The sequence below is a fragment of the Colobus angolensis genome, unplaced genomic scaffold (assembly GCF_000951035.1).
Source record: "Colobus angolensis palliatus isolate OR3802 unplaced genomic scaffold, Cang.pa_1.0 Scaffold259, whole genome shotgun sequence".
Classification (NCBI taxonomy): Eukaryota; Metazoa; Chordata; class Mammalia; order Primates; family Cercopithecidae; genus Colobus; species Colobus angolensis.
The window spans coordinates 2,688,630-2,714,731 of record NW_012115810.1 but is presented as its reverse complement, the minus strand read 5'-3'; the positions used below and the strand labels follow the sequence as shown (position 1 = coordinate 2,714,731).

The window sequence follows — 26,102 nt, the reverse complement described above, 5'->3', positions numbered from 1 at the left end:
TATTAAATCAGAGTAAAACTCATGAAAGAGATATCACAAAAAACAAAGAGAGAGCAAAAATGAAAGTAGTATTTCATACTAAACATCTATCAAATAAGACCAGACATTAATTCAGAAGTATTCAAATTTATGTAAAACTTCTCTAAAATGTACATATGCTGACACACACTTAATGACACACAATTATAATATTGTTAATATTTGTAATTAGGTAGTAAGTGAATTCAAATTTTCTTGAGCTGAGTAATGAATGCAAAAATCAATGTGTGCCAAAGTTAATATAAGCCTGAACTTCTGATTTGATGTATGTGCTTATCAAAATGACATGTCTTATTAACTTTTAATAAGTAATTCTTTAAATTTAAACTTCTAAACTTATACCAGTAAAATAATTATAGTATCTATTTTATATGTTGGAGTGCAAATGGAAAAGAAGTTTAGCTCAGGCCTATGACAAATTATAATTAAAGAAATATGTCCTAGGTTTCAGTCACTGGAGTCAGAAGGGAGAAACATCCTAATAAATGAAGTTGTTTTTCCTATATTTATATGTCACTATTCTGTCACCTTTCACAGAGAAAAGATAGATATTCATCTTCTTAATCAAATTTTACCTGGCTGCTGATAAAGATAGCCAAATGGATTTAAATACTCATAATGTATTGACAATAAACTATTACTCTTTCCTCAAATTAAAAGTACAAGATTCAATATTTACTGTTTCTAAGGCCAAGTTCCAAAACACTTATGGTGGCTATACTTTCTTGATTCTGTTTGGATAAGTGTCAGTAATTGAGCTGGTTCCTTTTTTTTTACATGCCAAAACAAGTCTCTCCAGGCTCCTTCCACAGGATTGTAAACTCCTGTATTTGCTTTCTGAAAAGAATCAAAATGTATTCTCTAATAGATATCCCATATCCAGATAGTGTGAGAAAGTTTATCTATGTTGTAATGAATGGTTTTTGATTTATTTCACTTGGTATAGTTGCAGAGGGGAGCATTCCCAAAGGCAGGCTGAATTAGGCACATTTAGGAAGTCTGAGTGTAGCAAATGACTCCTCTAAATAGCACATTAATCATATGGATGACTTTGGTGGCTGTGATAACTGACATTAGGAAATTTTCTAGGGAAATTCTCTGGGTCATTAAATATACTTAAATGTTGACAAATTAGGATTAATTAAAACACAAATTAACACTCCCTATGAAACACTAAACCTCAAGCATGATTATCAAATAGATGAGTAATATATTAAAAACTTAAATCTCTGTCCTAGTGTAAAGCTTTAATATTTTATAGCATTTCCTGATTCTGGTAAAATTATTGTTTTCAATGTGAGCATTCAGCTTCTAAAAAATCTTTAGCACTTGTAAGATACTAAACCCTGCTTTTTGGTGTTTGTAGAAGCTAACGTCCCAACTTAATGGATTCTGCAATTTCTAGGTCATTTAAGATCATTTTTTTCCTATGGGTTCGCCATTGAGAAATAGGAAACATACATATTTCCTGTTTGGCAATTACATGTTAAATACTCCATTTTAACCACTGACCATGATAGGTAGACTCTTATAGTTGTTTTTAATCTTACAAATATGTATTGCCTAGTTTGAAGCCCAAATTATTTCATCATCTAATTTCTTATTTCACTTTCATGTGGTTGATGAAAAAATAAGGAAATATTTTATTGCATAAAGCCATCACATAAGGCCAAATTGTTGTCAAAGCAGAGCATTATGGAATCCACAACTGTGGGAATATTTATAAGCATTGAGAGAATAAGCTAATTTTCTTCATGTGACTTTTCAACAATTGGCATATGATTTATATCCCTTAGGGAAAAAAATATGGGCAGAATAAAAACCTGTCACACACAGACAGAGATGACAATGTTGTAAATCCCAAACCAGTTTTGGTAATGGTAAAGAGTACTTGAAAAATGAAACAGAATTATCCTTCCTATTTCTCCTGCAACTCCATTTAACAGTGTGACTATGAGATGTTTCGTTGTTTTCAGATGGAAACTTAAACTTTATCCTGATCCAAATTAAGTCAAGGGTGGGTAGAAGTGTGGGCCAAGGATGGGTAGAAATGTGGGTGATGATGTGTGGGCAGAGGGGATTTATTGCTTTCATACACATGTCCTTGTTACCCAAGCTCTGGAGTCCTTCTATTAATTCTGCAGAAGGCTGACTTAAAAAGGGTGCCTCCGGATTTCTAAAATGAAGTCTCAGGGGAAAACTTGGAACCCATTAAAATTTCTAAGGGCAACAGGAGGGATCTGCATCCTGAGGAGCAGTTTCAGGACCTCTCCTCCTTGCCCCTGCTCATTTATTTGAGAGAGGTAGTCGGGGAAGGGATGAACAGAATATAACCATAGTGGATTCTGTTGGATGCTCTACAAATAGTTCTTCCCAAATGGATTGATTGTTGATGACCTTAGCTTGCCTACAAAATAAGGAAAAAGGAGGTACAATCTACCAGGTGATGAAAAGAATAATTTAAAAACCAACAGATACTTAAAATACCATCTAAAACTTGAATCAAGTTTTACGGTTTCAGAAACATTTATCATGTATCGTATTTTAGCATCAAATTTTTTATTGAATTGTCAACATTATGTGAGGAATATACATTGGCAATCACCCCAGTTTTCAAATTTGAAAGCAGAGGCAATGCATTAGGAATTTTATTTGTAGAAAAACTAAGACTCCAAACTTAATCCAGGGATTCTTCAACCATTTTGACTTATCATTACTGTCCATCAAATTGGATTTCTAAAGTTGATAACAGAATAGTGAGACATAAAATGTTTTCCATTCATCTAATTTTTTGGTTTTATAGAAAAGTAATAAAGGGTAGAAATCTAGCACAGATGATATTTTCACTTTTTACCAGTTGGGTATTTGTTTTTTGGGAATTTTAAGACTGGACAACAATTGTTTTTGAGGGAAAGCGGATGGCTGTATTAGCAGTTATCTAACTTTTTGTAAAATATTGGAAGCTTTCAAAATACTGGAAGTTCTCTTCCTCTATCTAACAAATTCCCCTCCTATAAAATGTATTGACTGTTACTTAGCACTCTGAATGTTCCAAATACCAATGTATCTACATACATTTCTGCTTCTACCACTTGAGTCATAAAACAGCTGTGTGTGTTTCAAACCTATTTATGCCAGCTGAACTTGTTAGTGGAATTACATAATTCAATCATATAATACATAAAAGAATAAAATTTTGTCTAAAGAAGGAAAGCAGTGTCTCCTCCCCCTGCCTATCCCAACTATGAAAATAAAGGTGAATGCTTCAGAAATCTTTTATGAAGGTGGATCATTAAGAAAAATGCAACCAGATTGATAGATTAGGTGTGGGATCTTAAATACCTGAAAAGTAGAAATTTTATAGTCACTAAACTCTGATTATAATCCAAGAAATAAGGAAAAACAATTAAAAAGTAACCATAAAAGAGGAGTACTTAGAAATTGAGAACAATATTCGATGATAATTTTTTGATAAAAAAGGAAACAATTTAGAAAACAATAAAAATGAGAATATTTCATTTTAATACCTGTAGAACCACAGAAAAACTTGTATTCGAAGAAATATGTATACTCTTTCTTTATATAAAAGAGTATACATTTTTTGTATGTATGCAAAGAAATATGTATACTCTTTCTTTATTTTTGATACCTTCATTATCAAAAATAAAGGCTCAGACAACAAAATAGTTTAATACAACCATTAAGAATAATAAAGTTATCAAAAAATAAGAAAGAGAGAATTAATGGAGGCAAATGCTGAAAATGAAAAGAATAGTAGCAAGCTAGCTTAAATACATCTAAAGGCTAATTCCTTGAATAAAATCAAATAGAATATATAAATCTTTCAAAGATCTGCTGAAGGAAAGAAGAGAGAGAGAAAAATATGCAAGTTCAGGAATAAGAAAAGCAGATGCATGCGCTGATTCAGAAAATATTAAATACCTTATAAGAGAAGCCTATGTGCAATTGTACAACTGTGGAAGCCTAGATAACATGCATGAACTCTTGATAAAATGTAAATTATTATATTGACTAAGGAAGAAGTAGAACAAATAATTACCAAGTAGAGTGGGAGAGGTGATTAAAGACCCACTATTAAAACAACCAGACGATTTTACAACTGATTTCTTTCTAACACTTAAAGAGCATATAACCATTAATGAATATCATTATAAAATAGAGGCAAAATACTAAACAGTTGACTCACCAATAATATCAACAATGTATCAAAAAATCTATAACCAGAAGTCCTACCCAGAGGAATTAGGTAAGAAAGAGAAATAAAAGGCATACAAATAATAAGTCAAACTATCTCTCTTTGCAGACGATATGACTCTGTATCTAGAAAACGCTATACACTCCACCAGAAGACTTCCAGATTTAATAAACAAAGTTAGTAAACTTTCAGAATACAAAATCAATGTACCAAAATCAGTAGCATTTCTATGCACCAGTAACACCCAAGTTTGGAGACAAATTAAGAATGCAATCTCATTTTCAATAGTCACATAAAGAATAAAATATCTAGGAATACAGCAGACCAAGGAGGTGAAAGCTATCTGCAGTGAGAATTACAAAATACTGCTGGAAGAAATGAGAGACGACACAAAAAAATTGAAAAAAACATTTCATGCTCATGGATGGGAAGTATAAATATTGTTAAAATGACCATATAGCCCAAAGCAATGTACAGATTCAATGCCATTCCTGTAAATGTACCAAAGTCACTTTTCACAGAATTAGACAAAATTATTCTAAAATCATATGAAACCAGAAATATGCCTGAATTGCCAAAGGAATTCAAGACAAAAAGAGCAAAGCTGGAGGCATCATACTACCCAACTTCAAACTATACTAGAAGGCTACAGTAACCAAAACAGTGTGGTACTGGTAGAAAAACAAACACAGACTAATGGAATAGGATAGAGAAACTAGAAATAAAGCCACACACATACAGCCACCTGATTTTCAACAAAGTTGACAATAATGAACAATGAAGAAAGGATTCCTTATTCAATAAGTGATGCTGGGATAACTGGGTGGCAATATGCAGAAGATTGAAACTGGACCTTTATGTTTCTCCATCAATAAAAATTAGCTCAAGATGGATTAAAGACTTAAATATAAGACCTAAAAACAATAAAAACTCTCGAACAAAGCCTATGAAATGACATTCCAGGCCATATTATTACCAATACCTTTTCAACCTTGGCAAAACATTTATTACTAAATCCCAAAGCAATTGCAACCAAAACCGAAATTGAAAAGTGGAACCTAATTAAATGAAAGACATTCTGCACAGCAAAAGAAACTATCAACAGAGTAAACAGACAACCTACAGAATGGGAGAAAATATTTGCACACTGTACATCTGATAAAGATCCAATATCCAGAATCTATAAGGAACTTATTAAGCAAACTAACAAGCAAAAAACAAAGAACTCCAATAAAAAGTGGGCAAAGGACACAAACAGATACTTCTCAAAAAAAGGCATACAAGTGGCCAAGAAACATATAAAAAAAGTTTATCATCAATAATTATCAGAGAAAAGCAAATCAAAACTCCAGTGAGATACCATCTCACACCAGCCAGAATGGCTATTATTAAAAAATCCAAAACCAATAGATATTGGTGAGGTTGTGGAGAAAAGTGAACACTTGTACACTGCTGGTGGAAAGTGTAAATTAGTTAAGTCACTATGGAAAGCAGTGTAGAGATTTCTCAAAGATCTTAAAAGAGAACTATTCCATTAACCCAGCAGTCCCACTCTTGGGCAAATACTCAAAGGAAATTAAATTATTCTACCAAAAGGACACATGCACTTGTATGTTTATTACAGAACTATTCAAAGTAGCAAAGACATGAAACCAACCAATACAAGATGCCTATCAAAGGTGGACTGGATATAGAAAATGTGGTACATATATGCAATGGAATACTATGCAACCATAAAAAAGAATGAAATTATGTCCTTTGCAGCAACAGGGATGCAGCTGGAAGCCATTATTCTAAACAAACTAACGCAGGAACAGGAAACTAAGTACTACATGTTCTCACTTATAAGTGGCAGCTAGACATTGAATACACATGGACATAAAGATGGGAACAATAGACATTGGGGACTGCTTGAGGAGGGAAGGTGAGAAGGAAGAGTGGTAAGAAAGGGTACCACTGGGCACTATGTTCACTACCTTGGGATCATTTGTACATCAAGCCTCAGTGACACACAATTTACCTATGTAACAAACCTGCATAGGTACCCCCAAACCTAAAATAAAAGTGGAAGAAAGAAAAAATTTAAAAAATTTTTTAAAAAATCTATGCTCAAGTAGGATGCATTTCATGAGTGCAAGGATATTTTAGTAGTATTCGTCTTGACCTCAATTTGACCTCACTATCACAATGAGGTCAAATTGAACCAAACCAAAAAGAAGTCTTTCAGAATTTGTTAAAGAAAAATAAATTGACCCAAAACTTGGTTACAGAAAAAACAAATTGAACCAAACAAAAAAATAATTATATCAGAATTTGCTAAAGTGGCTGGATAGAAGATAGTTTTATTCTTTATGATCTATAAGCAGGTAAAAATGGAAATGTATAATATATTTTATTTGATTCACTATGCTATATAAAATTAATAAAGATATTTAACAATAAAGGTAAAAATTTTTAAGAAGAAAATGATAAAATCTTATTGAATTGGATTTTGTTTTTTAAGATATAAACCAGTGACTCTCAACCTTGTCTACATATTAGATTTATAAAAATACTGACACAGACTTTAAGCAATTCTGATTTAATTGTTATAAAATATTTCAGATGATTTTAATGTGCAGCATGGGTGAGACTTAATATTTAAATACCAAAGTTATATTTAAATAAGAGTTAAAGTAGACCTACAATCCATTTTCTATATTTCCCAAGAAATAACAGGGAAGAAAAATGAACAGCTACTGACAAGCATTAGTGACCCGCTCCTGGCAAACACAGTAAGGGCATTTATTAGTGGAATAGTTCCCGTTTATGGAGTATTTTTAGCAGGATATATCTAAATAATCACCTATGATAGGCCAATCTTTCATTAATAGATTTAATAGAACATGACTTTCTGGAAAATGTCATATAAGCTGTGTAATGTCCAGAATGTAAAATGTAAATGTTTAATGACCAAAAAAGATTCTGTTTAAGTGTCGTGTAATAACATATATCATTTACAGTCCTACGTTAAATCTGAGCCAGAACTCATACTAATATTGTAAGGAAGATCTCTGTGCCTATGCTCATAATTCCTTAATTCATGAAATTATTAGTAAATCTTGATAGTGGTTATGATTTCTCACTCTTGGGAGCCATATTTAACAATCTGATCTTTGGGTTAATTCAAAAGCCTAACATGGAGTTAAGTTGTAACTGAATTTAAAATGTCATATATTTTTTATAGAAGAATAAATGCTCTCAAGTAGCCAGGAGAAATAAGCAAAATAAGATTAGTAAGTGTCGACCTATCTTATCAGATATTAAAATATGATATAAAGCTGCTAAACACAAACCATTTTTTTGTTTGTTTGTTTGTTTTTTTAGACGGAGTCTTGCCCTTGTCCCCCAGGCTGGAGTGCAATGGCACGATTTTGGCTCACTGCAACCTCCACCTCCTGGCTTCAAGATATTCTCCTGCCTCAACCTCCCAGGTAGCTGGGATTACAGGCATCCCCCACCAACCATGACCAGCTAATTTTTGTAGTTTTATTAAAGATGGGGTTTCACCATGTTGGCCAGGCTGGTCTCGAACTCCCGACCTCAGGTGATCCACCCACCTTGGCCTCCCAAAGTGCTGGAATTACAGGAGTGAGCCCCTGTGCCCAGCCAAACCATTCTTATACTACACTGAGTGGGCAAATAGAGCAGCCTTTAGAGTCTAGATATGTATCCTAATTATACCCAATGATGTAATGTGTAATGCAGGTGGTATTTTAATTAAATGAAAAAAGGAATGGTTTATTTAATAAATTCTACCATGACTATTTTCTATTGATGTGAAGAAAATAATTTACAAAAATAGATTTCAAACACATTGTGGAGTTCTCTTTCTAAACATATACCAAATCTTATAAAAAATTTAGGAAATTACTCATATAATCCAAATTTTATTAAGGTCTTTTTAAAACAGGAAAGGATCTATGAGCTATATAATAAAAATTGACCAATTAGACAATATTAAAAAAAAACAACAAAACTTTTGTATCCAAAATAGTCCTTAAATAAACCAACATATTGAAAAGATATTAGGATCAAATTACAATATGAAAAGCATTAATATCTACAAAGAGTTCTTATTAAATAAAATAATATAGAAAATATAATTGAAAATATGCAAAAAATGCTATGAATGGGCAATTCATAGAATAAAAAACCAAATAAGGTGTATGTATGTATATATGAATGAATGAAAAAGGTGCTTATATTTAACAGCAGCTCAGAAAATGTCATTAGAGTCAAAACAAACTTTCATATATCCATTAAACTGGCAAAAATTAAAAAGAACCATAACATCCAGTGCTAGTAAAGGGAAGGGGGAAAAGTACCAACATTGTTGATAGAAATGTAAATTGTTAAGCATTTTTGGAATGTAATCTTACAATAGCTATTAAAATTAAAATTACATATAATCTTTTACTCAAAAATCCCTTATCTGAGAATCTACCCATAAATATAAAAGTATAAATAAGGGAAATATATGTAAGTGGGTTTATTGCAGTATTGTTTGAAGTGGCATGAAATTGGAAATCAAACGAATGTCCAGCAATGTAGCCATTAGTATAAGAGAAAAAACTATTAGTATAATATGTAGTTATATATTATTATATTATGTATTATATAGTTATAGTATGTAAAATAAACTAGTATGGAAAGTATGTGCCATTAAAAGGAATAAATTAGTTGTATTAGCCAACTTGGAGGTATTTTCACAAGCTATTAAGTGAGAAACATGGACTGCACATAATTAAATGTTTTTATAGATTAAATTATGCAACTATATGTGTGTGTAAATATGTATATATATGTCTGTACACTTCCAAATATAAGTATAATTATATTAGCATATAAAAAGGTATGGAAGTTTACACACATAGGTAATAGATAATGGGATGAGTAAAGTATAAAAAATGCAACTTTAAAATGTTGCATTTAAAAGTCTCTCATAAAAAAGTAGAGATGTTGCAATTTTGTTTAAGTAAAATTTGTGTATATGAGAAGGCAAATAACTTTTTATCTAAGGAATGCAAGCCCCTTTAAATTATGAGGTCTATAGAGGCAATGACATGTGAGAGCAGTCACGTCTTACTCCCCACCTTAAGCTAAGTAATCCACCTGCTATCTGGACTCTAGACTGAGAGATCCACCAATTGATAGAAATTGACCTAACAACGCTATATGCTAGATACCATAAATCATGCCCTATAGTTTAACAATGTATAGCTAATCACTAACCAGTGCTATTTCTGTAAACCAATGAGAGTTCCTGACAAACAACTTTTCTAATTGCCCACTCTCCTGATTTGTCCCTTAAAAAATAGAAAAATAACAACAACAACAACAAGAAAATGAGCAAAACAAAACCAAAAAATATTTGAGCCTGTCCTTTGTTCTCTGGAGCATTTCCCAGTGTTTCCCAGCTGCAAGTCCTCAACGTTGGTCTAAATAAACTCTCTACATAAATTTTGCTTCAGTTTCTTTCTTTAGATTGACACATATCTATGAAATGTGCACCATCAGAGAAGATGCTTCCCAATTTAAAAACAAATTCTTATCAGGCTATGATAAGTCTGTAAGAGGAAAAAATGGACGTATATGATATGTCACAAGTATGGTTGCAAGGTGATGTTACATCGGGGTGTTGTCTCTAAGTGAAAAGATATAAAGTACTTTTTAATTACTGTAAAACAAATTTTTGTACTGTTTGATAATTTACAATGATTCTGTACCTTAATTTGAAAAAAGTTAGGTCTCCCTAATGTTTCCTTTAACTTTGCTTCGGTGATTGGTTAAGATATTTTTTCTCTTTAAGAACTGCCAATATAAAAGCCATAAGCGTAGGAGAACCAATCATTAATGTTTAATAACAATTTTTTCAAAAGATCTCAATTCTGTATGCTAAGATGGGTGAGAATGAAAGGAAAGGGAATAGAGCAAGGTGCAGATTTAAATTTCCATTGGATGTTATTCTCATATTTAGAAAACATGAGATACAAATGTTATGTAATCTAGTACCTTTTTTCATTCTGACCACTGTCTACATGCTTCCACTCTGCTTTTACTCCAAGAATGTCTCTGTCTATGATTACTCTAGGCCAGCCTATATATTTTTGTTTGTCTTTTAGAAGTCTGGCATGTAAAATTTTGCACCATGTAGCTGTTTTCTGTTTTGCACCATGTAGCCACACTGGGTGCAGTGGCTCACGCCTGTAATCCCAGCACTTTGGGAGTCTGAGGAGTGCAGATCACAAGGTCAGGAGTTCGAGACCAGCCTGGCCAATATGGTGAAACCCCATCTCTACTAAAAATACAAAAATTGGCTGGGCATGGTGGCAGGTGCCTGTAGTACCAGCTACTGGGGAGACTGAGACAGGAGAATCGCTTGAACCTGGGAGGCGGAGGTTGCAATGAGCTGAGATCTTACCATTGCACTCCAGCCTGGGCAACAGTGTAAGACTCCATCTCTTAAAAAAAGAATAGCTCATAGACAAAACAGATAAAATTATAGTTAGGCTCTGGGCTAAATCTGTATCTTGGAAAACACATTTTTCTAGCACTCACACCTTTCCGTTCACAGCACAGAATCAGATGATAGCTTGAGATTCACCTCTATGATCCAAGTAAAATAATTTAGCCTTTGTGGAGAGTGAGTCTTTGGCTTATTTTCCCACTATGGCCGGTTTTCCTAACCGCAGACATGTTTTAGCTTTGTGTGGGTTGCACAGCATACTGATCTAAGAAGATTAACAGAAGAGAGGGCAGAATGAATGACAGTATATATGGAAATGATTCAGCATAGCTCTGGAGTGTTAAAAATGCATCATCACAGGTGATGCCCCCCACCCCAACCCAATAAAGAAAGCTCTTATCAGATGGTCCCTAAGGTGAACGTAAAGTTCTACTGGGGGTGGCTCCCCTGGATAATAGGAGCCCAAGATGCAAAGTAAAGGAGATTTCTTTTTAGGTATATCTGGCATGAAACATGTAATGATTATGTATTTTTTCCATCCACGCTCATCCACATGGATTGCAATATGTCTAAACTGAGAAAAACAATTAAAATATATCTAAATTTCTTGAGCTATTGCTGCTTTAAGGCTATATGATAATTTGGTCTAAGATGAATTACATCTGAATGTTTTCACTTTTAAAAAAATGATTATGAAATATGACATATTGGGTGGACCATTTTCATATCCATTTATAACATCAATCCCAGTCCACTGGGTATGTCTTCTACTAAAGAAAATATTGGGCTTTTATTTTTGAAAAAAAATTGTGGATGCTTTGATTCCATTAGGTTTAAGAAATGCTGAGTTATTCTAGTATTTGAATGAAAAGAGAATTAAAATCATATTTCCAAAGAATGTGTTATAACTGAACTTTGATGATCTCTATTTTTTATTAATGGCTTAACCTGTGTTGATTATCAAATGATCTGAAACTGAATTGAGTTGAGTTATTCCTGTGCTCCTGACACTCCAGAGTTTTTTGAAACACATCATACCCTTCAGCATAAGAAATTCCACTCTACAGTTCTATTCAAATAGGAACATTATTTTAAGGATTTAAAAAACAATGTGAGACATCATTTCCACCTTCCAACTACTGTAAGAGTAAAATTATTAATAAATGGAGAAACTGAAGCATCAAAGTAGGTTCACCACCTCAGTGTAATGTTTCTGTAGACTTTTTATAATATGGAAAGCTCTAGGGCATACTGTCATTATTTTTCCTGACTTAAAATGGGCTAAAGGTCAGATCCTACCACTGAAGAACTCACTTTGCATAGAAGCACCATGATTACAACTGTAAGTAAGTCCTCCTTGATGATGGTTGGAGACCAGGATGAAGTGACCATCATCACTTGTGAAAGATGAACATGTACCATTTGTGACCTGAAAACATTAGATGCCTGTCTTAAGCTTGACATTGCTCATGTCAGGGGGCTCCAGATGCTGTTTTCTTGTTCTTTGTGATATTTTGAAGCACTGTAGGGTAAGTAGCCTTGGTGTAAAATAGGAAAGGCAAGTGAACTTTGCCTTTTAAAAGCACCTGCTATTAAGGAGCTGGCTACAGTAGGTGATCATGAGTGATAAATTTGTGTGTTCATAGTGGTAGACTTCTTGCCAGTGTGAAATTTTAGTACATTCCTAGTTTCTGTAGAGCCAGGCAATTCCTGTCAACTAATCTACACGCAGATGACAACATCTTTTTAAGTGCATTGTGCAAAACTATTACTTTAATTCAACTCTTAAATGGTAACTAGGTATTCATTTATAGAAAACCAAAAGGTGTGCCAGTCCTGTGGGTCATTATCATTTAAATGTATGTTTTGGTCAATCTTTATGTCCCCTTTTAAATGCATGAAGGATTATCTGGATATGAGGGCATCATATTTCTAAAATTTTATTACAGCTGTATGATACACATATCAGTCTAGGTCATGGACTGTATTTATCAACGTCAGTAGATTAAAAATCATTAGAAAAAAGTAAGGGAGAGGAAAGCAATACAGTGAAGGCAAGCCATGCTACTTTGCAAATTTTGCTTTTACATTTCTGATGGAGTATATTGTCACAAGGATTGTTTTCATTCGAGTTGCTGAATTGAACATAAATGAAAGAGTTCACCATTACACTTCACTATGGTGTATCAAAACACTCTGTGATCTTAATATAAAGGTCTGGCCCAGATGAAGTCTTTTAAATAAGTGTAGAGAATGATTGTAACACAGTTTTTGATGGAGTAGTGTTAGACTGTAGATGCAGAGATAAGCTCTGTGTTAGTAGTGGAGGCTACTCTGACAGATCACAGAGAAACTAAAAGTTGTGCAGGTAAAGAAAGTCAAATTTTTATTAAAATGTTCCTTGGAAATCACATCAGCTCCAAGCAATATAAATTTCTATTAAACAGTATACCATTCCTTTTTTTTTTTTTTTTTTTTTTTTGAGGCGGAGTCTCTCTCTGTCGCCCAGGCTGGAATGCAGTGGCGCGATCTCGGCTCACTGCAAGCTCCGCCTCCGGGTTCACGCCATTCTCCCGCCTCAGCCTCCCGAGTAGCTGGAACTACAGGGCCCGCCACCACGCCTGGCTAATTTTTTTTTTTTTGTATTTTTAGTAGAGACGGGGTTTCACCATGTTAGCCAGGATGGTCTTGATCTCCTGACCTCGTGATCCTCCCGCCTCGGCCTCCCAAAGTGCTGGGATTACAGGCGGGAGCCACGGCGCCCGGCCTACAACATTCTTTATTATTCTCTTTTCCACTTTTAACTGGCTTTGTTCATACGGTCCATTACAGGTCTATACTGTGTCACTCAAAATCTCACTATGATCCTAAGTTTTTTAAAGCCTATTAAGCTAACTCGAAAGCTCCAAAATCTCTCCCTGTCTTGAGCTACACTTCTATCTTGCACTTCCTCCTTTTTCAGGATTTATCTAGTCTCTGCTTGACCTAGGAAACTGAACAATGCAATGGAAGTATCATCAAGTTCCCTTCTAACCCTGCAAGCTAATACCTTCACCCTTTCTCTTTTCTTTCCTGCCTGTCTTTAAGAAAAACTTACCTATCCACCCAGATGAGAGTTTATAACTCTTCCTAGGCTCTTATTCCAACCACTTTCTATGTCTTTCTCTCAAAATTTCCTCCATTAATGTCCCAGGCTAAAAATATAAAAATAAAAAAAATAAAATAAAAGGAACTATTCCCTTTTCTTACTAAAAGAAATGAAAACTGTTTCTGGATTACCTGAGTACCTGAGTTGGGGGATGGGAAGCAGATAGGTTAGAATTGCCATCCTCAAGCAGAAAAGCTCCCACAATAACGGTTTTGCACATTTAGCATATTTGAGTTCTGGTGCTTTAAAAATATTGGAAAAAAACAAGTTTGATGAAATTGCAGAGAGGTTAAGTGACTTGTCCAAGAGTAGTGGCAGACTGAGAGTTAGTTTTTAGGTCTTCTGAATCTCTATTCTGCATTTTTTATATTATCTGGGCATTATTTGGTGGGGGCAGAGGTGCTATTTTCAGGTAAGGAGTAAATTTCCCATTAAATGCTCATACAGGCATTTATTTCACACAATTATAATATTAAATTTAGGAGTAGCCTCTGCCCTAAATAGTTTATTTCTCTTCATCCAGAAAAATATATGGACCATGGTCATTAGAGTCCTTCTTTGTGTGTGTGTGTGTGTGTGTGATGTGAGGCCACTTGATTCTACACTGACATGAAAGATGATTTTCATTACTGTGGTAGTGCTGTAACTAAAACAGTGTTAGGTAACCTCAGAAAGTCTCAGACAATATCAGAAGACAGCTTTGATTTGGAGAAATTCATTGAGATGCTATCAGTCCTACTCTGAAAAAAGTATCTCTTCACTCCTATTTAAAAATGTTGGAGGTAGAGGGAAGAGAGTTTTCCCTCTAAGAGAGTTAACTTGTGCACATCTTTCATATGATTTTTACTATTCCTAATATGAGATCACTCTCAAAAGAACATGATCTAGGCCAGGCGTGGTGACTCTCGCCTATAATCCCAGCACTTTGGGAGATCAAGGTGGCAGATCACTTGAGATCAGGAGTTCGAGACCATCCTGTCCAACATGGTGAAAGCCTATCTCTACCAAAAATACAAAAATTAGCCAGCTGTGGTGGCATGTGCCTGTTATCCCAGCTACTCAGGAGGCTGAGGCAGGAGAATTGCTTGAACCCAGGAGATAGAGGTTGCAGCAAGCCTAGACGGCACTGCTGCACCACAGCCTGGGCAATAGAGCAAGACTCTGCCTCAAAACAAAAACAAAAACAAAACAAAAAACTGTGATTCTTTCAGTGGCTTCATTATTCTGGCCCATTTCCTTTTGTACTCTGAACCATCTGGCTCAATTAAAAGGGAATCCATACTTGTTCCCACAGTGCTTTAAGTGTTGAAACATTCTGGCAATAGCTTTTACACAAAAAGCGAAAGATGCAGAGATTAAAGGATATGGCCATACTTTTTAGGTCAATTATTTCTTATTTTTTTGGTCTATCAAACAATCAAATGGTTTTGTTCATAAAAATAATTTTAGGTCAGTCAATACCATGTGATTGAGTATCTTGTACTTCATTTGGACATGGTTGAACAGTGAAAATGACCTGAAATGTTTCATGAGAAATTATATTTAAGGTTATACTTAAAATATCATGGAATGCTGATGCAAAATACAAGTTTAGTGTGCTTTTATGTGTGACAATACATAAATTTGAATGACTTTAAACTGCAATTAAATTATAATTTAGTTGACAATACATAGGGATTTTAAGTGTGGCTTTGGAGGTAAAAAAAATCCATTTTGATTTTTTTTAACCTCTCAATTGTCTAAGGGTATAGTTGTTTTTTCTCTAATCAACTTTGTTTCATAAGTAGTGCTTAACAAGGGGTAAGCATCTTCCATTTGCTGAGTGTTCAGTGTTATCTTGCAGTTCGCTTACTCACTTTGCAGTCACAAAATGAGAAATGTAGACACTGCACACAAACAAGAAGTCCGTGCAAAGTCAAGCTCTCAAAACCACATGCAAGACTCAGCGGCACATGGTTTAGAGCTCACACACTCCAGGACGATGTAATACAGGCATGCAGATGAGAGGAAAGAAAAGCACCTACATCATGAAAATAGAAGATAATGAAAGAGAATGACATTTTATTTATGACAATTATCTAATGCAAACCGTATACCCATAGCCTTTACCGGAGTTGGGATAGGGGCAGAGAAGTGAATTTTTATGGGAACTGGGAAATTGTATATAAATATTGTTAGAGGTCAAGTCGTTGTTAAAGTTAAGGATTTCTATTCTGTACTTGGCCTCTTCCAGGTTGTCTTCCCCAGTTTCTTGCTTTGTATTTCCTCAGCTACGTCATGCAGAAAAGATCAGAACTAACATTGGAAATCATTTAACAAGCTCTAAACCTGACAGATAACAAGGGTGTTCTCCACAATTTACACGAGAATTAAATTGGATATAAATACCTCCTGTTCTTACCGGTGGGTGTTGTGATTCCATTTATTAAGGTGTGAAGCAGACAGGAAAGAGATAAATCTTTCATAAGTACATTGTAAATAGGCAAGTGGTATATAAACCATATTCATAGGTAATAGAGTCAAACAATGAAAGGTAAATAGTTGTCACAAAATAGACTTTATCACAAAAAAAAGGTCACAAAACTAGAGTTACATGGAGGGGGGTAAAATAATTGTTTTGCTACTGTTTTTGAAATAATCTGGCAGTATGGAACAACAAAAAATGAGTGATGTGTTTTGATTAAAAATTCTTGACACTGCTTCAGCCAACCCAGCAGCAGAGAGTCCCCAAAAGATTTTGAATGCTGACACCTTTGTTAAACAATAACAGTGATGGAAATATAGAAAAGTGGTCAACATGTAGGTGCTCTTTCTTGTGAGATTAAAGTGTTCCTTTGGGGGATCAATTTACAAGTGAATTTTCCACAAGGAACTTTGGGATGATTAGAAATGACTCATGGGGTTTTGCGTGAAAAGTGCTCATTTGATTAGCTCTTCAAATTAACATTTTTGTCATGGCATATCCTTCTCAATCAAATACATCACACACAGCTATGATAAACTTATCCATATATAAATATTACTTTCAAATTGGGTAATATTTGCAGTGCTTTCTGCACCATTCCTGTTAATTTTGAACCTTTCTTTCTTCATTAGAGTATTACTGGTTAAACAGAAAGTACCATTTTAAATTGTACAGACTCACTTACACAAAAATTGTTTCATGCAATTGACATAATTAAATGTGAGTGCTTTTATTTTCTGAGAAATTCTTAGAAACAGGGTCCTTGCCCAGTGGAGGAGTAGCCATATGGGAAGCCACCATATTTTTATTCCTTTTTTTCTGGCGCTCTATGATACATCATCGAATTTGGATTTGCTGTATAATTTATTTAGCAACCAGCCTTTATAGCCAAAAAGAAAGTGGGCACTTCTCCTAATAATAAAGAGGTCTTTGGACCACATTAATATCATTAAAAGTGTTCATTAATATCATTAAAAGTTTTGAGCAGTGATACAGGAAGGGAGGTTATGACAGGTGATTGTTGATGTTGAATTTGCTTAAAAGGTGAAGGAAAAATGTGAAGGGATCCATATTTCTCTCTTGAAAGGAAAGATGCATTAAACCAGGTGTAAAAGGGCACAGCATAGATTGTTTAAAATATAGAAAAAAATATTCTTAAAAGTGTGAAACTTCCTATCAGAAAATGCTTATGTATACTTAAGCTCCCTGACCTCTCCTATAAGTTTTCAATTTCCTGTCTTTTAAAGTGTGTTAACCTGGGATTTCTGTTTGGGGGCATCATAATTATTACTGTTTACTTGCCAAACCTTATTGCAACTGGATCCAACTATTTTTGGGGGGTGTTGGCAATGAGGCCATGCAGTAAAAACCCAAGTCCCAGCTAAAGCAATGCTCTCTCTCACCAGAAGTGGGAACTCTACTACACACAGTTATATCAGTTTGCATCATGTTATAATGCCTTTGCCACACAGTATAACTAGATATAGCACCATGCAATGCCATGAATTGAGAATGAGAGACTATCTCCAGGGGAGAAAATACACATCTGAGAGAAGAAAACAAAAGCAAGGGGTTCAAAGCTGGTGATTCTGGCTTTTATTCCATTTTGGCTATCACTATAATGCCCGTGGCACTTTCATTTTGGAAAACAGACATACATACCATGTTCATGTCAATGCCATTGGTGTAAGTCCATGCATGCTGGAAATATTCTTCAAGACGTTGCCTCAGAGGGTTGGGGATTTGGTGAAAGCGAATGAATTCTTTTACTCGCAGCATCTGCATGTGGTACCTGGCAGTTCCCGAGTATAGTCTTTGGATAATTGCAGATACATTCCCAAAAATGCTTGCATACATTAGTGCTGGATTGGATAAAAAACAAAGTTACGGGGGAAACATAGGCATGTTATATATTGTTAGAGTATCAAGCATGAGGATTTTGATTATCTCAGTCTAGTGAGGATTTACCATTGGATTACGGGGAAAAAAAGAAGTTAAACTAAAACTGCTTTACATTTCATAATTTTAGTGATAAAGCTGGAGAGGGAAAGTATCCAAATTCATCATGGATTCTAAATGAAAGTGAAAACTCACATTGTTTATAATATCAGCTTGTGGCTGGGAGCATTGACTAGAGAGAAATGCATTTGAAATAAACCCTTTCATTTGAAAAAGAAGGCATGTCATGGCTCACCATAAATACATTTTCTTGAAAAAAATATGAGGCAAAAGTGTCTTTTAGGGATTTAAAAACCCTTTTTGAATTGGAGTTAACATATTAGTTTTAAATTGTGACTTATTTCTGTCTCTCAGCCTCAAATCTAACTTTGTAGAAGAAAAATCTATTATTAAATTTGAGATTATTTTGAATACATTAGGTTTGTTAAGGGATAACAAATTCTTTTAAGAAACCCATTTTCCTTGGAGTGTTAATTTGTATACAGTTTTTAATCTATTCCAATTCATTTTCATAGTATTTTTGCATAAGAAACATATCTCTGGCTTAGAAAAATTCACATAGCTTCATTTTTGTAGGGAAAAAATAGAATACATTTTTGTTCTTTCGTCTATGGGAAGAAACTGCTATGAGATCCCTTGCTATATAATCAGCATTTAGGAAGAATATCTGTATTGGTGCTTCTTCCACTAAATCTTCATGATTTAAAATAAGCTCTTTAAGCACTTTCTCTCTTTTTTATATTTGTATTCATTTCTAATAATCCTAAAAATAAATGCTATTCTCTGTACAGAAAGTCACATCATGATATAAAATCTGAATATTGATCTTTGGGTATCTATCAGAAACTGAGAGATATGGTAAAATATGTTTAAGTCACTGGAATAGCTATATACCAGGGTGGGAAAAACAGCAACAACAAAAGAGTTTGAAGTGTTTAATTAAAGTAAATTCAAACGACACATTTGTTTCCTCAAACAAATTTTACAAACAATTGCTTCTGTAAGCCACTTAATCATTTCCAAAGCAGGCTTTGGCCAGATTCTGGCCATCTTTTAAACTAGTATGTTTTCCTGGGCACTTGCTTGCTTTTCCATCTCACCTTGTTCGCTTATCTTATCATGCTTGGTTATCAAGATCCTTATGTACCATAGATATTCCAAGTAAGAGAATGTCCCAGGGAAAGTAGTGACCCCTTGTTTTTATCTATCTAAGGGGATGGAAGTTGGGGAGATGTGGTGGTTAATTTTATATCAACTTGACTGGGCTACAGTGTGCATGGATATTTGGTTACACAAATATTCTGGGTGTGTCTGTGAGGGGTTTGCAGAGGAGATTAGCATTTGGGTCAGTAAACAAGTAAAGCAGTTTGTCCTCCCCACTGTGGGTGAGCTACATCCAACTTATTGAAGCCCTGAATAGAAGAAAAAGGGGAAGTAAAGGAGAATGAACTCTCTGCTTGACTGTCTGAGCTGAATATCAGTCTTCTCCAGCCTTTGGACTTGCACTCGGACTCAGACTGAAACCACATCATTGGCTCTCCCTGGTCTAGACCCAGTTACTGAGTACAGATCTTGAGAATTTTCAGCCTCTACAACCATGTGAGCCAGTTTTGTCTAATAAATCTCTTTATATCTTTATCTATATTCAAACACATATGTCTTGCCAATATCTATCTTTTGGTTCTGCTTCTCTGGACATCCAGACTAATACAGGAGATCTCTAGTGAGGCTGAATTGGCATGTATAAGAGACATTAATCCTCTGTAAGGTAGAGCAGGTGTTTGAATTGTATCTTCTACATGAAGAAAAAGGTGGGCCTAAATTGTTTTTGAGTAAATGAATCATTCTTTAAATAGATAATTAACCATATTTGCCAGAAATTGATTCCTGTGATCCAAGGACATTCATGTGAAAAACACGCTTTACTTATTCCAAATGTAGTGGGGGAAACAATCACATGTGATGTTATGTTTCCAAAATACCTATCACGTGCTCAGGAAGTAGGTTTAATCAGAGGGCACGAAATCAATGCTATTTTTTTTTTTTTTTTACCTAAACCACACATGATCAAGAAACACATGTTTTACCTAAACAATTACATGATCAAGAAAGATAAGGAAAAAATCTTATTTATTAAATAGATTTTAGCAAATTAGATGTTATTTGGATGGTAGAGTTTTATCTCTACCATCAAAATTAACCAAAATGTTAGTTTAAGTCATAAACAAGCATTTCCCACTACCTGTCAAGATGAAAAAAAATCTAGATTATAAGTACGTAGTTGAACAGGTAAGTGACTAATTTATGGTCGGGCGCAGTGGCTCATGCCTGTAATCCCAGAACTTTGGGAGGCCAAGGCAGGTGGATCACCTGAGCTCAGGGGTTTGAACCCAGTCTGGGTAACATGGCAAAACCCCATCTCTACAAGTACAAACATTAGCCAGGTATCTTGCTGTGTGCCTGTAGTACCAACTATTCCGGAAGCTGAGGCGCGAGAATCGTTTGAACCGGGGAGGTGCATGTTGCAGTGAGCCTAAGATCGTGCCACTGCACTCCAGCCTGGGTGACAGAGTGAGACCCTATCTCAAAAACAAACAAACAAACAAAAAATCAAAAAAGACAAAAAATGACCTGAAATACCTATTTTTAGGAAATTCTGTTATTATGACTTTTTAAATTAAAATAAAGACATTAATCTTTTTCCTGTTTTTTAGGAAGGAAATGGAGCTAGAGGTTATAAGCTAGAGAGAAGAATAAAATACTTATATTCTGTACATATTTTTTAGTCGATGCCCAACTGGCAAAAATATCAATCAAAAGCAAGTTGACAGACTATGGATATCTAGGCATCTCTCCTTAACTCAATATTTTTAGTTTTATAAATAGGGAGTTCTTTTGTCATCCAAATGGTTTGCTTTAGTTTAGGTATTATAGAAATAAAACAGGTGTATCTTAAAACTTTCTTCAGCACACCACACCTTAATTCTGATATAGTAACCATACTAATACATTTGATTGGTCAGAAAATATTAGCTGAAACATGTTGACAAACAAATAAATACACCTGCATTCTTACTACATAAATTTAAACAATTCTGTAACTTAATAAAACAAATTTTATTGATATTTAATTTATATGTAATATGCATCTATTTTAAGTGTATAATTCAATTAGTTTTGACAAATATATACACCCCTGTAAACACAATCATGATATAGAACATTTGCTTCATCCTAAAAGTCTCCTTGTGTTCCTTGGCTGCTTTCAACCACTCACTTCAGACCTTAGACAACCACTGAGCTCCTTTATGTCATTACAGATTAGTTTGCATTTTCTAGGATTTTATATAAGTAGAATCATAATGTACATATTCATTATGTACATTTGTGACTGACTTCTTTTGTTCAACATGTTTTTGAGAATCATTCTGTTGTGTGTATCAGTAATTTGTTTTTTTTTTAATTGCTGAATTGATTTGCATCATATGGCTGTACCACAGTTTGTTTATCTCTTCTCCTGTTGATGGAAACCTTGCTGTTTCTAGTTTTTGGCTATTACGAATAAAACTGCCATGAACATTTGTATACAAGTCTTTGTGTGAGCATATATTTTCATTTCTTTTAAACACCTAAGAGTGGAATTGCTGAGTTGTGTGGTATGTTTAACTTTGTAAGAAACTGCCAGACTGTTTTTCAAAGTTGTATCATTTTACATTCTCACCAGCAATGTATGAAAATACTAGTTGTTCCATATCCTCTCCAGCATTTGGTTTTGTCAGTCTTTAATTTTAACCATTGTAGTGTATATGTGTAATATCTCATTAGGGTTTTAATTTTCATTTTCGTGATGATTAATAACATTTTTTTCATGTCTTTATTAGTCATTCATGTATATTTTGTGAATTGTCTTTTCAAATACTTTATCCATTTTTAAATTGAGTTGTCTTCTTATTATGGATTTGTAAGAATTATTGATATATTCTGGATATAAGTCCTTTTTTGATCTTGGTATTGAAAATATTTTCTTCAAGTACACCATTTGTTCATTCCTTTTCTTAATGGTGTTTTTTGAAGTGTAGAAGTTATTAATTTTGATGAAATCCAATTTATCAATTTTTATTGTATGATTCAGGGTTATTTTTGTTTGTTTCAGTTTTGGTAATGTGTATAATTCAAATAATTTTATCATTTGATCTAAATTGTCAAGTTTATTGTTCTTTATAATGTTCTTTTCTTATCCTTTTAATGTCCATAAGATTTGTGTTATTATCTTTCTTTCATACAGGACAGTAACTTATGTTCTCTCTTTTGGTCTAGTTGGAGGATTATCAGTTTTACTGATTTTAAAAATTACTTTCATTAACTTTCTCTCTTGTTTGTTTTCTATTTTTATTGCCTTCTGCTCTTCTATCTATTATTTCTTTTCTTCCAGTTGTATTAGGTTTTAATTTGCTTGCCTTTTACTAGCTTCTTAAAATACAAGCTTAGATTTTTGATTTTAGATCTCCTTTTAAAATAAAAACACTTAAAGCTATAGATTTATCTCTAAAAAATGCCTTAGGTGCCCTATACACGTTTTGATACATTTTGTTTTCATTTTCATTAAGTTAAAAATAGTTTGTAATTTTCCATGTGATTTCTTCTTTGAACTGTGAGTTATTTGGAACCTATTTCCAAACATCTGGGGACTTTCTAAACATCTATCAGTTTTTCTCCTACTCCTTGTCTCCTTGTCCTCTTCCTCCTTCTCCTCATCTTCTTGGTCCTTCTCCTCTTCCTTCTTTTATTGTTGATTTCTGGTTTCTCTATCATCAGACAAATACTTTGTATGATTTTAGCATTTTCAAATTTATTGAGGCTTGTTTTGTAGCCCAGCATGTGGCTTGTCTACTGGTAAATGTTCCATATATGCTAGTAAAGAGCATGTATTCTGCTGATATTCTATAATTATCAATATACCAAGTTTAGCTGATAGTATTCTTTAAGTTTTCTATATTTTTATTCATTTGATCTGTTTATTCTATAAAACACTGAAAGAGCAGTGTTAACATTGCCAACTATAATTATGAATTTGTCTTGTGAATTTGTCAATTTTTCCTTTCAGTTACATCAGTTTTTCCTTCATGTAATTTAAAGTTCTGTAATTGAGTACCTATACATTTAGGATTGCTATATTTATCTATTTTATCTTTGGCAATAGTACTTGTCCTAAAGTTAATACCACTACATTGTCTGAAGTTAATACTGTTCCTCAGATTTTCTTATGATTAGGATTTGTATGGACATTGTTTTTCATTTTTTTTTTACTCTTTATAAGTATGTTTTCTTTAGACAGCATATGGTTGAACCTTATTTTTAAAAATACTCTCTGATAATTTCTCCATTTCAACAAAAGCATTTAGATCGTTTATATTTAATGCAATTATTGATATATTTGGGTTTAAATATACTATCTTGCTATTTGTTTTCGGCGTTTCCCTTTTTTAGTTATTTCCTACAATATTTTACATGTGTTACTTTGTTATTATTCCATTTTGTTTTTCCTGTTGGCTTGTTAGCTATAGTTGTAGGATTTATAACATACATTTTAAATTGGTCAATATCTACTTTAAATAGCATAATATTTAAATGATGTCATAAATGATGTAGGAACTTTACAACAACATATATTTCTATTTCTTCTTCCCACTTTTTGATACTATCATTGTCATAATTTCTCCTTCTACATATGTTATAAAACCTGCACATTCATTGACATTATTTTTTGCTTTAAGGAGTCAATTATTTTTGAAGACATTTAGAAATAAGGAAAAAGTCTTTTTTTTTTTTAACTCACACATTTACCACTTCTAGTTTTTCATTCTTTTGTGTTGATCCAAATTTTCATCTAGTATAATTTTCCTTTCACTTGAAGAACTTTATCATTTCTTGTAGTCTGCTCATGAAGAATGATGTCAGGTTTTGTCATTTTTGAAGAGTAGTTTAATTAAATATAGATTCCTGTGTTGACAGATTTTGGTTTTCTTTCAGCAATATAAGATTTTTATTCCTTTGTCTTTGGCTTTCATCATTTCTAATAAGAAATCTATCGACATTATCTTTTTCCTTTGTATATGATGTGTCTTTTTTTCTCCAGCAGCATTTAATATTTGATTATGATGTGCACCAGTGTGTTTTACACATATTTAACCTGTTTGGGATTCACTGGACTTCTTGGATATGTGGTTTATAGTTTTCAGTAATTTTGGAAAAAATTCTACCATTATTTTTAAATTAAAAAATTTCTGCTGTTATTTAAAAAGAGAGTTTTTTTTTTTTTTTGCTTGCCTTCATCCTCTTTGTAGATTCTGGTTCCATTTTACTTGATTTTTTTTTTCTATTAAGAATTACATTTTTCTGTTTCTTATCTCTTAAATTTTAAATAGATATTGGGCACTATTATAGATTTAACTTTCTTCAATGCTTGTAAGTTTTTTTGTCTTAAAAAGAAGTTAGATGTTCTTGCAGGAGTTAAACCACTTGGGGATCAGTTGGGGATCAGTGTGTGCCTTTTGAAGCTTTCTGTTTAAGCTTTTTTTTTGGGACAGATTAGCCCTGGTACTACAGCACTATTTTTTTTTTTTTTTTTTCCTGAGATTTCTACCAAATACCCTGGATGTTCAATAAGGGTTTTCCATTCTGCTGGCTGAAATTTGAAAATCTCCCACATCTATGTGAGCTCTGGAAATTGTTTAGCTTATAGTGTTTCTGGTATTTCTTTGCCGGATTTTGGGGAGTTTTACCCCATGCATTTGTGACTTCATCAGAAGACTCAAAAGGATACCTATGTAGGTTTCTGGGGCTTTTCTTTTCCGTAACTACTTCTCCACTTGTCTGTCTTGCAAATTGCAGTACCTTAGCCTCCATGACCTCTGATCTTGTTTTCTTAACTCTGTAAGACTGCTGGGGTCTGCTTAGGTTATTTCTCCCTTCTCTGTTCACTGTGGTCCAGAAAGTGCCTCCAGACAAAAAGTCAAGAAAACATGTGGCCCATATTGTTTGCTTTCCTTCTTTCAGGGATCAAACTTCCCTGTTAATTTTCCAGTGCCTGAAAACAATTGTCTTATATATTTTGATCAGTTTTCTGTTTGTTTTTAATAGAAGGAGAGTAAGGTTTTAGTAACTCCATCATAACTGGAAGCAGAACTCCAGTAACTTTTTTTTAACATGCTACAAAAATAAGAAATTCTCCCAAACAAGATGTTTGTCAAGCAGGTCAGAAATGGAGTACATTTGCCTTTATTTTTCTGGCTTATGTGTTTTTTTAAATTAAATATATACATGTTATTTTAATATTTAAAATATAAAATTACGCTATATGTTATAAAACAGGTGTAAATATATGAGCATCACTTACATTTACAATTATTTAATGACTTCACAGTCTTCCTTTTTTATTTTGAGCTATACACACTTTTAAAATGTATTATCTGGTTACTGTAGTCTGTACATGGTCAGCAGTACAAAAACTGTCTTTGCAAACAGCAGCTTTACAAAATGCATGTAACAATCTATATGCATTAGATATTTACTATTTGCATTTAATGTTTTATTTTTAGTTTCCTTAAATTATATTGCTATAAGATAGAAGGCTGATTGCCTTGTTTTCTACAACTTGGCTTCAAATTTTTCTTTTAGAATAAAGATTAGAGTTAAACTCAGGATTCTGAGAAAGTTCAACCTGATAACCACAATAGTTGTAATTAGCACATACACAATTTTTTAATCA

General features: G+C 33.6%; 1 protein-coding gene across 2 annotated transcripts in view; it reads right to left on the bottom strand.

Moving 5' to 3' along the window:
* The window catches only part of KCNH7 (potassium channel, voltage gated eag related subfamily H, member 7), a 469,753-nt gene that overhangs the window by 35,505 nt on the left and 408,146 nt on the right, over window positions 1-26,102 (bottom strand). Inside the window, exon 9 of one of the 2 annotated variants that reach the window (XM_011947085.1) lies at window positions 18,038-18,237. In XM_011947085.1, coding sequence (XP_011802475.1) covers window positions 18,038-18,237 — 200 coding nt within the window. Of the gene's footprint in view, window positions 1-17,948; window positions 18,238-26,102 lie in introns of those variants that run through there. The other variant, XM_011947086.1, reaches the window with a different exon arrangement.